General features: G+C 37.6%; 2 protein-coding genes across 3 annotated transcripts; one reads left to right on the forward strand and one right to left on the reverse strand.

Annotated features, from left to right (window-relative positions):
- Positions 1-511: 511 nt before the first annotated feature.
- Positions 512-4,789, forward strand: LOC122315239 (putative hydrolase YtaP). Its single transcript, XM_043131054.1, has 13 exons — positions 512-837; positions 1,047-1,123; positions 1,210-1,290; positions 1,699-1,827; positions 1,923-2,009; positions 2,310-2,363; positions 2,497-2,587; positions 2,763-2,833; positions 2,921-2,990; positions 3,191-3,243; positions 3,586-3,679; positions 4,071-4,168; positions 4,523-4,789. Exons 1-13 carry the CDS (start codon positions 555-557, stop codon positions 4,610-4,612), a joined length of 1,278 nt encoding a protein of 425 aa, XP_042986988.1. The 5' UTR covers positions 512-554; the 3' UTR covers positions 4,613-4,789.
- A 958-nt stretch (positions 4,790-5,747) lies between these two features.
- LOC122315238 (TOM1-like protein 9) lies at positions 5,748-14,467 on the reverse strand. Of its 2 annotated transcripts, XM_043131052.1 has the most exons (10): positions 14,020-14,467; positions 12,490-12,568; positions 11,259-11,357; positions 11,056-11,169; positions 10,741-10,901; positions 10,104-10,185; positions 9,710-9,795; positions 9,199-9,390; positions 6,715-7,205; positions 5,748-6,467 (listed from the first exon to the last, which is right to left on the reverse strand). In XM_043131052.1, the coding sequence occupies exons 1-10, from the start codon at positions 14,118-14,120 to the stop codon at positions 5,863-5,865; spliced, it is 2,010 nt and encodes a 669-aa protein (XP_042986986.1). In that variant the 5' UTR covers positions 14,121-14,467; the 3' UTR covers positions 5,748-5,862. The 2 variants fall into 2 exon arrangements, with proteins under 2 accessions (XP_042986986.1, XP_042986987.1); XM_043131053.1 differs by lacking the exon at positions 14,020-14,467 and having other exon boundaries at positions 11,259-11,400; positions 12,490-12,574.
- Positions 14,468-15,203: the final 736 nt, after the last annotated feature.

Raw genomic sequence — 15,203 nt, forward strand, 5'->3', positions numbered from 1 at the left:
TTGTGTAAATTATTATAAAATAAGGGTATTTTCATAAAGTAATGTTAATTTTATAAGGTAATTTATAAAAATAACCCTCCTTTTAAACATTATTGTGTAAAATGTAATGTGTTTATCATTTTCCAAAGTAAAATGATAGATCTCTTCGATTCTTATATTGTATTGCGTTACAAATAAATATTTAGAGAAAATATTAATTTTTTTTAACTGTACGCATTGGTTTAATTAGTTAATAAATTATAAATACGTGGCACAGAGATGTATTATTGGCAGTGCAAGTTAAAGCGCACGTGCCACGTTGCCGCAGATGGTTAGAAAATAACGTAACATATATATCTAATATGTTTTTTCGTCAAAATAAAAAAGAGAAATAATATTTATAATTGTGATTATATAAATAATACGTATTTATTTAAAAAAAAATAAATTAATATAAAATTTACATAAAAAAAAAATTAATTTTTTAATCATAAACTTAAACGATAAATAGTCCCCACTCCTACGGGCACAGTCCATCCCAGTTGGTTTCCGTTTATCAGTTTAAAAAGGAGCGAATGTTGTCAGTCAATGTTCATCGGCTTCCACATCGAACACCATCATCCCTTCTGGCCCATCTCTCGCACGTGCGTGTTGCACTTTTCCTCACGTGTGTTCGCCACGCTCCTCGCTTACGATCCTACCTGCCACGATCCAGCCTCTTTGGCTATAAATGTCAGTCCCTGATCATTACCTCAGCTATCGCTGGCAGTGCAGCAAGCAGAATGGAAGAATCCATCGATGTGGAGAAGCTCCGGTTGCATTTCCTCCAAGTTCTCCGTAGCAGACGATCCACTGAAGGTAAAACCAATGCTGGTTTTAGAGTTTTAGTGAAATTTTTCTTTCAATGGTATGAGATTTCAAGTTATTGGTAATTTGAGGTTCAGTGTTACGTTCCTGGTCAACGTTGGGATTTAATTGGTTGCTGAGGAATTGTAGCCAAAAAGTCAAAATTTTAAATTGGGAATTTGTGTTGTTGATTCTCTTTTTTTGCTGGTAAATATTTCCAGTTCCGCTATCGGTGGAACTTGCAAAACCTGTGGCTAATCCTCTGTATCAAGATGCTACCCCACCTCGATTCAGTGAGGTTGAAATCTCTATCATTTTCTTGAAGTATATGTTGGTCCATGTTCTGTTGGAAATTTCTGATTATACTCGTGTACTTAATGCCAGGCGATGGAGTGTTGCCCAAAGGCAGACATTGATGGGTTCAAGGACTTACTGAGAGAGGAAAACCTGTACTTGATTACCGAGGTAATTGGAGCTAAAAACGGGCTTTCAAATTGAACTGATTCTGAAGTTCCATTTTAGTTGTGGAAATTGTGGTTCTTGACTTTTCTTAGTAGAAGGACCAAGTATTGTGACAAATTGAAGTTAAGCGGTGCCATAAACAGACGTGATCCATGTTAATTGAAAGTGAAATAATTTTCCTGAAACCAACTTCGCGCTTTGTGAAGATCTTCAAGTTCGATTAAGTTCCACCTCACCAAAGTTCACGTCTTATTTATTGTGGAATTTTGTCTATTTCTTTTTTTTTTTTTCCATCCCCTTACATTAGGAAGCGGGGGCCACCAAGGTGGACATTATTTACTTTAGTTCTTATGGCATCCCATTTGCTCATTTCTAGCGTCAAAGGAACTTATTGTGAATGATCATTTTTAGGCAGGAGACCAAGGGCGCTTGCCTGTGTTGATTTTAAGCATGAAGGAAAGCAATCCTCAAAGAAGGCCTGCTGTTGTTTTTCTTCATAGTACACATAAGTGCAAGGAGTGGTTGCGGCCATTGCTTGAGGTAGCTACTCTAATGGTCGTTTTCTTGGTTTGTAGTCTTATTTTCTTTTGCATTATCATAATTTGGCATTGGTCAACTTTTTATGCTTGTCTCAGGCATATGCTTCTCGAGGATATATAGCCATCGCCATAGATTCTCGATACCATGGTGAACGTGCCAGCAGTAAAACCACGTACCGAGATGTGCGCATTTTTACCCCTTTATTTTGTTTTTCTTGGACCCAGTTCAATTATTTTCACCAAATTTTCTGAATATGCACAACATCCGTTTCTCTTTTGTACGGCCTTTGGGCTTCTGAAGACAAGCTTATGACCATAACATTTTAAGTCTGTCTCTTTCTCATAAGTTGGAGAATTAGTCCATAGCTTCTCATGTGTTTCTGACAAAAAAGTAGTGAGCTGAATTAAATGTGAAATCCTAGCAGCCGTTGGGCATTGAAACCATATTTCATCTCTACTCATGTTATTTGTATTCAAATGCAGGCTCTTATTTCATCATGGAAAAAAGGTGATACAATGCCGTTCATATTTGATACGGTAATTCCTTCATTTACACTCAACTCTTACCTGCTAATAGGAGATCTAATGAGTTTTAGTTAATAGAACCTTTGAGGCTCAGTTGTCTGATGATTTTGGTCCCTAAGAAAGCATAAGCTTTTGCTTCTTGCAGGTCTGGGACTTGATAAAACTGGCAGATTATCTAACCCAGAGGGAGGATATAGACACCGCAAGAATAGGAATCACTGGTGAATCACTTGGAGGTTGGTTGAATGAGGTCTTAAAAAGATGGGACATTAGAAATGATCATTTGACGTGCAAACTCATGTTGGCATTACTGAAAACTCTGAAAACGTGCCTATTTAAAAAAAAAAAAAAAAAAAAAAAAAAAAAAAAAAAAAAAAAAAAAAACAGTACTGAAAAACTTTGAAAACGCAGGTATGCATGCATGGTATGGTGCTGTTGCTGACACTCGCTATGCAGTGGTTGCTCCCATAATTGGTGTTCAGGTGCTGCCTCCTCTTAGAAATTTAAAAGTTTACTAGTGTAGCTGATGTTTTTAGCAGCTAGCTGAATTTTGTGCAATGTGAATACAGGGGTTTCGATGGGCCATTGAGAATGATAAGTGGCATGGTCGAGTTGACAGTATAAAGCCTGTTTTTGAGGGTAAGAGATAAACGGACTATGTGGGCTACAACTATCAGGAGCAAATTGTGGATTTTGTTTAGTTTAAATAAGATCTACATATGCTAAATGCATATAATAGTCAAGTACTGAGCTTCCTAAAGCATACTTGAGCTGGATGAGTTTCTTTTGCAACTGTGGTGGTACATGTTGATCTGATGCCCATATCTTTTTTGGTGCAGAAGCACGGATTGATTTAGGCAAGAATGAGATCGACAAAGAAGTAGTGGAGAAGGTTGGCTAGATTATTGTCCAAATTTGTACAGTATACTTGCAGTCCGATTGTTGTTGAGCCTTAATGGCACTTTAGCTTTTTAATTTTGACTGTTTGAAGCACCTTTTAATTTTGATTAATTTTGCTACTATGCATCTATATACATTATTGGGTACATCTACTTTAGTACATGTATAATTCGAGTTGTACTACTTAGAATTGGCATTCGATAGAGTCATACATATCACGTTCATTTGCTATGTTCTGTCCTTCATAAACTGGCTTCCCTGTGGAAGTTTTCTCATCTCACTCTGCATTTTAGATTTAATTACATCCTGCTCTTCTTTTTTTTGGACTGACCAGGTCTGGGATAGGATTGCTCCTGGTCTAGCATCTCACTTTGATTTAGATCACACCATTCTGGCTATTGCACCACGTCCTCTGCTGATTGTCAATGGTAACATTTTATCTTGCCCCATGTGTGTGTGTGTGTTGGCTTGTGCACACATATGGTGCCTGGGTGTCTGGAGCCAACCACCTGTTTGGTATGACCATGATTTTATACCTATGATCTTTTAAAGAATCTGGAAGGTCCAAATAACGCACTATATATGAAATAATGCACATGTTCCCAAATTCTGACACACAGTAATCCTTCCTGGCATCAATTTATCTGTTGATTAACTACTTTTACTTTCCTACAAAATTTTACTGGGCTAGGAGGCCATTGGTGCTCTCTGCCTGTTTGCCCTTCAATTGAATTCTCTTTGAGGTTGGTTATCTTTGGTAGTTTGTAATATTTACTTAGTTTGACGTGCTTCTTTTTTCTTTTAATTTTGAAAATTTAGGTGCAGAAGATCCTCGGTGTCCACTTCCCGGTCTGAAGATTCCTGAATCAAGAGCATGCAAGGTCTATGAAGAGGCCAATTGTTTGGATAAGTTTAAGGTTTGATCAAAGCACCTGGCAAAAGATTATATAGTTGAAAGCATATCAGACCATCTTCAAATTAGCTAACACTTCACAAAGATCTTTGAAAGGGAAAGAATTATTATTATTTCCCGTAACTGTTGTTATTATCATTGTGGAATATCCTTTGTAGAATGTCATTCAGAAAAACACGATCAAGTGTTCTCTTTCCTATTTCATTTTCATTGAACTAGACAAACAAAAATGTCATCTCACAATGTTGTCTTGGAAGTTCTCGTGCATGCATTATTTCAGTATATTTCTACTGTTTCCCTTTTCCTTTATGTATGCCCCTCATTTATAATTCTCTTATTGCATTTCTTTGACATGCAGTTGATTGCGCAACCTGGAATTGGGCACCAAATGACACCGCTTATGGTAAAAGAAGCTTGTGATTGGCTTGACAGGTTCCTCAAGCAATAAACTGTGTTGTCAAAGTACTTCTGTTTGTTGTATCTCATATTCCTCCTTCGACCTGTTTAAGTACGTGTTTGGTTCAAATGATGTATGCATTAGAGACCTCGCCCTCGTGTTCAAGTCTGGTATGGCATCTGCCACTTAAAGTTCAGTTATAAATAAAGCTGCATTTCTTTAAAAAAATGGTATTTCGTGTGAGGAATGCTGATGTTCATATAAAAATTACGCAGCACGGGTAATTCCTCTCTGCAGGCTGCAGCTGGAATTGTTGCATGCTTTGTGCATACCCGTTTCTATCAGAAGCTCGGTTCTCCACCTTATTATAGGCACCACTAGATAGTTTTGAAGTGCTTTAAATTAAGATCTTCAAAATTAGATGCAATGTTTATCGTTATATTTTCCCAACTCCCCTCCTGTTGCCGGAAAAAATGGGGGAAAAAAAATGAAACATGCCAGACCAAACACAACTTAATTGAGAAGCAGACCCCCTCTTTTCAGATTAGCCATGCTCTCCAGTTTCTCCCCGGAAAATATAGAGCTCATGATCCCAAACTTCAAGCTCAAAAGGAGACCAGAGGCTATCTCACCATGTATCTCCAGTTATTTTACATTTGAACATCAGTATTCCATAACGACCTTTCAGAGCGGATCAGGCCAAATTGCGCATTTAGGGTTGAGACTCCATAGCCAACTTGGCCATTGTAATGGCGGTAGAAAATTCTTCAAGAGCTCTTAGCCTTGAAAGTTGCAGACAAATTTAACTCACATTGTCTATTAATTAAGGAGGGATATACTGTCAATTAATTAAGGAGGGATACTATTCATCATCCCACATTATACACTTTATATATTTTAAAATTATTTTTATTAAATTAATTGAGTTATTCAGATACTTGTTATAGAAAAAATAAAATAAATGTGGTGTGTGAAGATAATAAGTAAAATTATTCTTAATTAAAATATGCCATAATTTAGAAAGAAAACAAAATGCTTCCATCTAATTGGAGGGGCAATAAAAGTGCAATCTCATTATCTCCATCCTAATCCAACGGGAGGTGTCCATTTTTTTCTTTTTTCTTTTTTTATTTTTTCTACTCTATAATGAATGTACAAGATCCCAACGCCAGATAACCAACAGAAATGCAGGCGAAAAGCAAATATTATATATATTAAAAAATTAGAGAAAATAAGCAAGTTAGCAAACCAAATTAAATGAACAAAATAAAAAGCACCAAAACCAGTCATGACTTCACATGCTACCCAGCTCTACCAGGAGTGGATTTCGTTGACTTCACTTTTGCCATATCAACAAGGTCCCCAAAGAACTTGTCCTCTGGCTTAGAAGGCTTACTAGGTGGGACATAAGATGAAGTAGAAACCTGGTAGGAGTTTCTCAAGCTATTGTTGTCACTGACTGATAATCCGTACATTCTCTGATCTAGGTATTGCACTCCTTGTGGCTGACCGTAGCCATAACCCGCATATTGGTTCCCATACATTTGTTGAGGGTACATAGATGCCATCTGGGCAGTTTGCATGGGCTGTGAAAACATTCCCATGTATGGCCCTCCTTGGATTGGCTGAGAGTGCCAACCAAACTGCTGGCTCTGACCAACCTGATTATTAACTGTCGACAAATGGCTGCTTGTAATTGGCTCGATATGCATACCTACCACCTGGTCCTTACCCGTTTGTTGAGGCACCAGAGAATGAGCCCCACTTGGCGCATGTGTGACAACCATTTGAGTAACTTGCACTGGTTGAGGGTATTGAGCACCTGTTACTGGACCACTGTTGTCCACTGGCTGAGCTTCCCAAGGCGGTGGTGGTAATGAGTCTAATGACGCACTGCTTTGAGCACCTGTTCAGAAGCAAGCATTGTAAGCTCCTCACATAACACCACGCAATTACATAACTAAAGCAACCAAGTAGGGCCCAGCCTGCATATCGCTACTAATTACAAATGCATAAATAATTTCTAGCATAATTGTGATTTGGCATTATGAAGGCGTTTCTGCCTAAAGATGGGAAAATTTGGTGAAAAGAATATGTGATAAAAGCATACACATTTCTAGCATGCAAAACATAGAATTAAGCAAGAAGTGCACCATAGATTGGCAAAGGCGGCTGCGGCTGCTGCTGGGCAATTTGGCCATTCCAGGCAGAACCAGCACCTTGCATGTACATTTGCTGCTCATATTGAGATGATCCAACGGTTGGGACGCTTCCATTCGAGTAAAATCCACCTTGGGGAGACTGAAAATTCTGCTGCTGTTCGATTTGCGGAGCCAAAGGATTGCCCTGTCTAGTCAAATTGGCAGATTGAGTATTAACAGGATTTGGAGTGTTGTTGGTCTCTGAAAACATGTCAAGAAGAACTAAGGCATTCTGCTGAGAAATAGGACTGGCAGGCTGTTGTCCTACCACAGGAACAAGAGCCAACGGATTTTCTGCCTTTGATGAGCTATAGTCATCACCACTCAGCAAGTCCATTTTGGGGTCAACCCTTGCTGGAGGAGCTGCACCATTAGTTGCAGGAGGAGCAGGAAGCAACAGCTGGTTCAGTGGCTGCACCTCCACACTAGTACTTGAGGAGGCTCTGAGGAAAAAAGTTCTGCTCTTACAGCTCAAGTAAACAGAAGGTATCTAATATTTTACCAAAAACTTATATTCTTTGATGGGAAAATGAAACTCATGTATTGTACACTGGACCTGTGACCTTCACCTCCATCCTTTATTTGTAGGAAGGAGGAGATGCCATTTGGTCAATAGACAGCAATAATTTTATTTTCTTTTACTTAAAAGGAAAAAATAAAATCTCTTGAATTAAAATCCAATAAATTTACATCATCTTGTGTGCAGTAAGAAGAAACATATTTGCAACAAAGAACTCAAAATCTATTAAGATTTTTTACTATCTTTATATCAGATTCCACTATTAAAAAAACATGAGGCCTCCTTACTGTGGAAGAAACCTATATCATATTTGCAATGAACATAAATTCACTATCTTGGTCTTCCCTTGGTTGCCTTCTTCAAGTCGCAGTCCATCTGTGACAGGACGTTGGAAAAAATGGAGCGGAAACTGGCGAGTTGGAAGAGGATTTATTTGTCCAAAGCTGGTAGAGTTACATTGATAAATAAAAAGTACTCTTTCCAATCTATCTGCCTACTTCTTATCTCTTTCTCCAATACCATACAAGGTGGTTTATCAGTTAGAGAAGTTGCAACGAGATTTCACAGGGGAGCTTTGTGGAGAGTTATCATAGATTTAAAATATGGTGGATTGTTGGGGAGGATGGTGCTCGAATGAGGTGAGTGGACCTCATGGGTTGGGGCTTTGGAAACACATCCGAAGAGGCTGGACAAACATCCATCGATACACACATTTTGCAGTTGGGGATGGTTCCAGAATTAAATTCTGGACTGATTTAGGGTGTGGAGATCAAGTCCTTAAGGAAGCTTATCCAACAATATACAGCATCGCATGAAGACAGGAGGCTTCAGTAGCAGAACTCATGGATCTGTCTTGTGGCTCTCTCAAATGGAATATCACGTTCCTTAAAGCTGCCCAAGACTGGGAAATTGACACATTTACATATTTCTTTAATCTGGTGTATAATTGTAGAGTGAACGGAGGAGCTGATACGATTTTGTGGTCACCATCCAAGAAGGGAAGATTTACTGTACAGTCGTATTATAAGTCCCTTATGAAACATTCTACAAAACCCTTCCCATGGAAGAACATATGGAGGACCAAGGCCCCCCTAAAAGCTTCCTTTTTTTTGTATGGGCAGCTTCAGTAGGGAAGATTCTCACCTTATATAATATACGAAAACGCCAACTCATCATGTTGGATTGGTGTTATATGTGCAAGAACAATGGGAAGTCGGTGGATCATTTATTACTGCATTGTGACGTAGCCATGAGTTTGTGGAATGATATACTTGCTAGAGCAGGGCTCCATTGGGTTATGCCATGTAAGGGTTGTAGATTTTTAGGCCAGCTAGCAAGGCATCCAACATACCACTCAAATTGCAGCTAGGTGGAAGTTGACACCGATCTGTCTATGGTGGTGCATATGGTTGGAGAGAAATGGTCAAAGTTTTGAAAATCTTGAAGGGACAATGGACGAGATTAGGACTTTATTTTTTCATACTCTACTCCATTGGTCGATTGTAATAGAATTTAATGGCATGAACATACATGATTTCCTTGTATCTGTAGCCACTCATGCATAGGTGTTTCTCTTGTATATGTCCCATGGCTTCGCCTATTTTAATAAAATTCTTATTTACTGATAAAAAAAAAAAAGATGAGGCCTCAAAATGTGGAACTCAAAGTCAAGATGCACATACCAAGTGCAAAAGCCACACATTTTGATCGAGTACTTTCAATACCATAATTAAACCTAGCAGTGTCAGACTATATTAAGACCTAGGCAGTGAATATACAACATAATTTCTTCATACAGCATTTTCTAATTGATTTTATTAGGTCATTCCCAATAACATGACATACCAGTGGATTTAGTTACCATATTATCAAAGAGAATGCAGTGAATGTGAACCAGCTCAAGAAAACTTAATTACCTCCCATCACGCTGTTTGCTTTTCTCTCCAGTATCAACCAGAAGACCATCAACATCAACAAGTCCTCTAACAGGTTCAGGGTTGGGTTTCTCTACTTGAAGAGAAGTTCCTGATGCAATTGCTTCGTGCTTGGCCAGTACACGCTGCAAGTCATCATTCAGTGCTAGTCCTTGACACAGTAGTGACTCATCCCTGAAAGAGATGAATGGAAATGACAAACCATGTTTAAAGCAATGTACATGACATGATAACATTTCACAAGCTTGGGAGATTTGCTCACTAATGAAAGGACTATTCATAGAAATTCATAGAAATAATGCCATGCTGAAAGTCCCTACATAATCTGGCTGGACATAAATGCGTGAATCCCACATACAGACAACCAATATGTATGTGCAAGCACACAATTCATGTGTACGTGCATGAGAGAGAGAGAGAGAGAGAGAGAGAGAGAGAGAGAGAATGCTAAATTTGACGGGAGAGGGTAACAGGTAAAGAACAAAGGCCTTACGAAGTCGAGTTAACAAGGTGCACTACTCTCCGCTTGTATGTACGACACTGTTCCACCAAGTCAACAATAACATCCTGTCTAAGCCCCTGCAAAGTGAAACAAAGATTATCCAGCATGCAAATAGAGATTGATGAGATTGGAATATACCAAAAAAAACAGTGACAAGTTATACATCTAGATAAAAATATTAACAGAAGTACTTGATTTTGATCTTTTTAAATTTCTTACCATAAAAGTTTTCAGTCGGCAGTAGTTTTTTTTATAAGCCATTAGCATTATAAATTAAATAGAGTATAACCCAAAGTTCCTCATAGCCCAGTTTTGATGATTTTTTAAAAGAGGTAATCAGCATCAATGTTATTAATCCATAGTTCTAAATTTTCTTCACATATACCTCTTTGTTCGCTGGCTCTATTGCGCTCAGCATTTCTGTAAGGACATCCATGATGCCACGTGCATTCTGGATTTCTGACAGGCTAGCAAAAGAAATTACAATTTATAAAAGAATATAATACAATGAATCATTAGTCAATAAAACTGACAAGAAAAGGATGAATAAAATTGTTCTGCAACCCTTGGCACCGGAAAGTGTTAGTTTATGCTCAATCTAATAACATTGAATACTTAAATCCTCAGATCCAACGAACATCCCTCTGCTTGTTCTCATAATTCAAACATTTAAACCATCAGCATAGCACAGTTTCAAGTCAACATTAATTGAGCCTAACAGACCAAATTTACTTCCTCTCCCTATGCTTGATGAATAATTGGATGTGGCAGGGTTTTTTTGCCACAGACTATACCAAATTCAAGAGAGGACCAAGGATACAACAATCAGCAGGAAAATCTAGGAAAAGAGGGAAGTGCATGTTTATATGAGATTTGATGACTGCTACAATTCCACATTCAATCACAGACAACTAAAGACAAAGTGCCATCTTAAACAGTCAGACAAATGTGTGTGCTGATTAACCAAATGATTAACAGGTTTGTCTCCCTTAATGACATCAGAAAAGGAGTTGCAGATGTACCTCAAGGTTGGAAACTCAGACTCTGCAGATGACTCAGTTGTCTCTTGCTGATTATCATGATTGCGTAGATTATGAGGATATGATGCCAAAGGATGTGTTTGTGGAGGTGTGAACACAGGTGCAGAACTTTCGGATCTCTGAGGGAATACTGCCCCAGCACGCTGAAACAAATATGAGCTCTGTCTCAGAGAATGACAAACAAGATGGTCTAACTATGATAGTGTCAGGGTAATGAAAAGGTAAAGTCAAGCTAAGTAACTATGTTTCTTCTCTAACTGGAAAAGTACTTCAAGAGAAAACGCTAGGTAAATGTACCAACAATTCTTGGTATGCAGCATAGTATTGGGGATATCTTGCCCTTGGTCCTCCAAAAGCTTCTTGCCAAGTATCTATCAGGATCAATATCTTCTCTTTGACATTAACGTCCGGCTACAATATGCACAAAAAATACTTATTATACCAAATGAGAGTAAATACAACATTGACCTGAAACAAAAATATTTGAGAAACATTTGTACCTTCTTCTTCACTATTTTCACCATCTCATGAAGAACATCCTTCTCTGCAACATGCATATGAACAATATCCCCACAATTCTTTATGACTGTCTCCAGTAGCTAGATACAGTGACCAGACCAAAATAAAACCAATTTTAGTCCTCTGTAAGAAAAAAGTTTGAAAAAATTGATAAGCAGTATGAAAATTATTTCACTGAAGCCTAACATGATGACATTTCAAGTAGAGTTTCATGCAGACTGCCAAAAGATCGTATGACTCAGGGATGAAGCAAATGCCTCCTGCATCCATCTAATCCATTATGTTTCACAATCGTCCTAGAATTCTGATATGCATCTATATTAACTATTGAGATATAGAAAGTCACAATACTTAAAACTTGAAATACTGAAATAATTAAAAACTGAAAAAACATTTCCAAACCAGCTAATTCGTCATATAACCCTAAGACACCATTTTTTTTTTAGGAAAAGAAAAATGGATTCCAAAAAAAATTTGGGAATTTGATGTCATCAAACGGAAACATAGTTTCTAACTAAATCATCCATTAGCGTGCTCCTTGTTTAGGGCAATGTTTAATATATATTTGTTGAATATATAACCTCAAAATGTTGGAATGTAATCAGGATATTCTATAAATGATAACTTGCTAAAAAATGTTGCCATATTTTGAAAATTGGATGTCATCAAATCCTAAAAGGGTTCTCCTACCTCTAGAAGTCCAGCTTGTAGCATGAAACAAAGCAGGCTCAAAGCAAATATACACCTCTTTCTCATTTTCCAAAATATGCACAAGATGCTTAAAAAAGTAATGAAGTAAATTTTAGTACAGGTGAGTAGTCCATCTATAAGAAGTTGAAGCACTAATGAAATTTAGAAAGATGAAGAATATTATGCTCTCGACATTTTTTGATTGGTAGGCAATTTTATTGATCACAAGAATGGGCAAGAGCCCAAGTATACAGGGCATTTTGTGAAGCAAAAGAAAGAGAGCCCAAAATCTTTTTTTTTTTTAATAGGGAAAAGAAATTTTATTGATCCTCGTAAATAGGCAAAGCCCGAGTACACAGGGAGTATACAAGAAAAGCCTAGTTACAAAAACTACGTGCTACGGATAGTAGCATACAAATCTAACCGCATTTAGACAAGTTTTTCAACTTCATATACTTGTACATGTGTGTTTGTGTGCGTGCATGTGCGTGTTCGTATTTATATCAAGTTCTATGGACTTACTGTTAGGGCGAGAAGTTGAACTTTTGGATTCTTACTGCCAAGGCGCTTCTTTATACCTTTAACAACATCCTTCGCTTGCCTGATCATATATAATTAACCAAGAAATCCAAATCTTAGAGAAACAGAAGGAAAACACAATATTAGCAAATTATATAAATCCATTTACCCCCTAAAAGGCACACCATGCATGTGTTTCCCTCGGTGGCCCCATAATTTGTAGGACACAAACTCATTATAAGAAAGAACTTGTGCATGCTCCCATTGCCAAGTTCTTAAGGCTTATCATTTCCCATTCCCAACCATCAGTGCATTACAAAAACACAATCAAGTTAAACAAGTTCATTCCTTAGTTTCTTTTTATGGGCAAAGTGGGTCCGAGAACAAAGTCCCGACTAATCAGGGGTACCTATAAAAAAAAAAAAAAACAAGGAGTTTTCTACAAGTGCACCTCGGGTGATTCAAGATGAAATTCCCCTAGTCCGATGGCCCCTAAAAAAATTGTTACCCAAGAGGATTCAAATCTTAGATCTGGAGGGAGCATACCACCAAGACCAAGGCCTTTACCACTTGAGGCAACCCCTAGGGATTACAAGTTTGTTCCCTAGTTATAACAAACAAGTCTATATTGAATTGGTATACCTCTTCCTAGTAGAAAAATAGTCTTAAAAACCAGTCAAATAATTGTAATGCTAATCTTTGAAGTGAACCTGCCTGCTATATGATCATTAATAACCAATCATAGGCTTCCTTTAATCACAAAAAACCACATCATTCAAGTAAATGGTACTACTATTGCTATTTGTATTATTATTATTATGACCCCACCCCTTTTCGTGTGGTGCAGGAGATGCCATCCATCTGATGCTAGAGCTCATTGGCCAAGTGCGCAACATTTAGATTACTTTTTTGGAATAAGTAAAAACAATTTCATCATAAGCGCATAAGGTGCAATCCAAGTACAACGATTAGTCTACAAGAAAGTCATCCAGCTTGGTAACATAAACAAAACTTTATAATTAAACTTAAACAAGTATAAAACTGGAACCCAGGTTTACCGAATGTGCTCATCCCTAAATTATCCAAAGAGAGATAACCACGTAATTGACACAAATTTATTTCACAAAAAAGATGCAAAAGTCCATTAAACGGAATGATAGTTTCTCACTAAATCGTCCAGATTACATTCTAGATCCAAACCATGACCCAAGGTACTTGACTACTTATGCAAGTTTGTGTTGCTCCATAAGTCAGTTATAAAACGCAATTTATATAAAATAAAAAATTCTTAAACTGACTATTTTTTAGGCATGAAAGCAACGAGCCGATCTCGTTGAGATTTAGCATTTTTCTATCCCCTCGGCAACAAAACCCTAGATAAATCATTTCAGACAATAAAATGATAAAGCTGCGACAATTCACAAACGTCAAATGTGTAAACAAAATACATAATTGAGTCCTCGATTCACAAAAGCAGTAGGGACGGTATCTAGCAAAAACGAGAGGGGTATTGGAATCAAGTGCAACGCGTACCCAGGGTCGTGATTGAGCATATCGCAGATCTCGATGTTCATGGCCCAATCTGGGCCGATCAGCATGTCGCTCGTCGCTCGTTCCACCATTGAATTCACCATCTCTGTTCACCGCCAAAAAAATCGATCCTACTAATGAAACCCGAATCCAGCTACCGAGAACACACTTTTCCCGCAAGATCGCAGAGATTGCCCGCAATAAAATTCCGGCGACTCTTTCTCGCTCTGCCTCTCGTTTCTACTTTTCTGTCGTGAAAAAGATTTTCGTTTTCTTTTTCTTTCCCCTCTTGTCCTTTCACTTTTATTCTGGCTTTCCGGTCAGAGAAGAAACTTTAAAGAGACAAACCCGCTCATAAAGGGCCGCATTCCTCTACTCGTGAGTCACGCCTGCCGGTACTGATGTGTACTCTCCCGTTACCGTTGGTTTGGCAGACGCTTTTCATCGTGTGGTCCTGAGCCCCTAAAACCCCTCTTACGGGGGCCACCCGGTAGGCTTGCTGCTTGAGTTACGGAGATTATCTCCTGCAGATTATTTTGCAGTTCACAACTATAACTACACAATTTAATCAAGAATAGAGTAGAACTAAATTAGTTGACACAAATCTCATTTCTGGAGAGGTTATATTTAAATACTAAGATCTCTCCAACTCATTTTAAATTAATTATTAATAAAATTTATTTTTTTTTAATTTTTTTAAAAAATGTTTAAATTCATATGAACATATTTCATACTTTTAACTATATATATCAATACATTTATATTTAAATACATCTCAATAAAACTTACAAAATATTATTATTCACGGATCAACCCAGATTATTTGAAACCACGTCAACTTCTAAACACAACCTTAACCCAATTATGTTCTAATCGTTCATTGTATTTTTATTTTTTTAAAAAGATAATGGTATAACAATTTTATTAGTAAGTCGTCGTTCCGAAATTTTGAGATTATATATATTCAAGATCGCCCAAACCAAGGGGCACACAGGTCACAGCCCATGGTACTTACAATGTTGTTTGGAATATATCTTTTTGGAATGAGGAGTTAGAAGAAAACAAATTCGCATCACTTGTAGCAAAGCAATGGCGTAGGCAACAACCGCCCAGCATATTATAAATTTAGATCAACGCTCCACTTGCTCTGTAAGTACGAATATGTATTTTCCCCGAAGACTACCAGT

Source organism: Carya illinoinensis, chromosome 7 (genome assembly GCF_018687715.1).
Source record: "Carya illinoinensis cultivar Pawnee chromosome 7, C.illinoinensisPawnee_v1, whole genome shotgun sequence".
Lineage (NCBI taxonomy): Eukaryota > Viridiplantae > Streptophyta > Magnoliopsida > Fagales > Juglandaceae > Carya > Carya illinoinensis.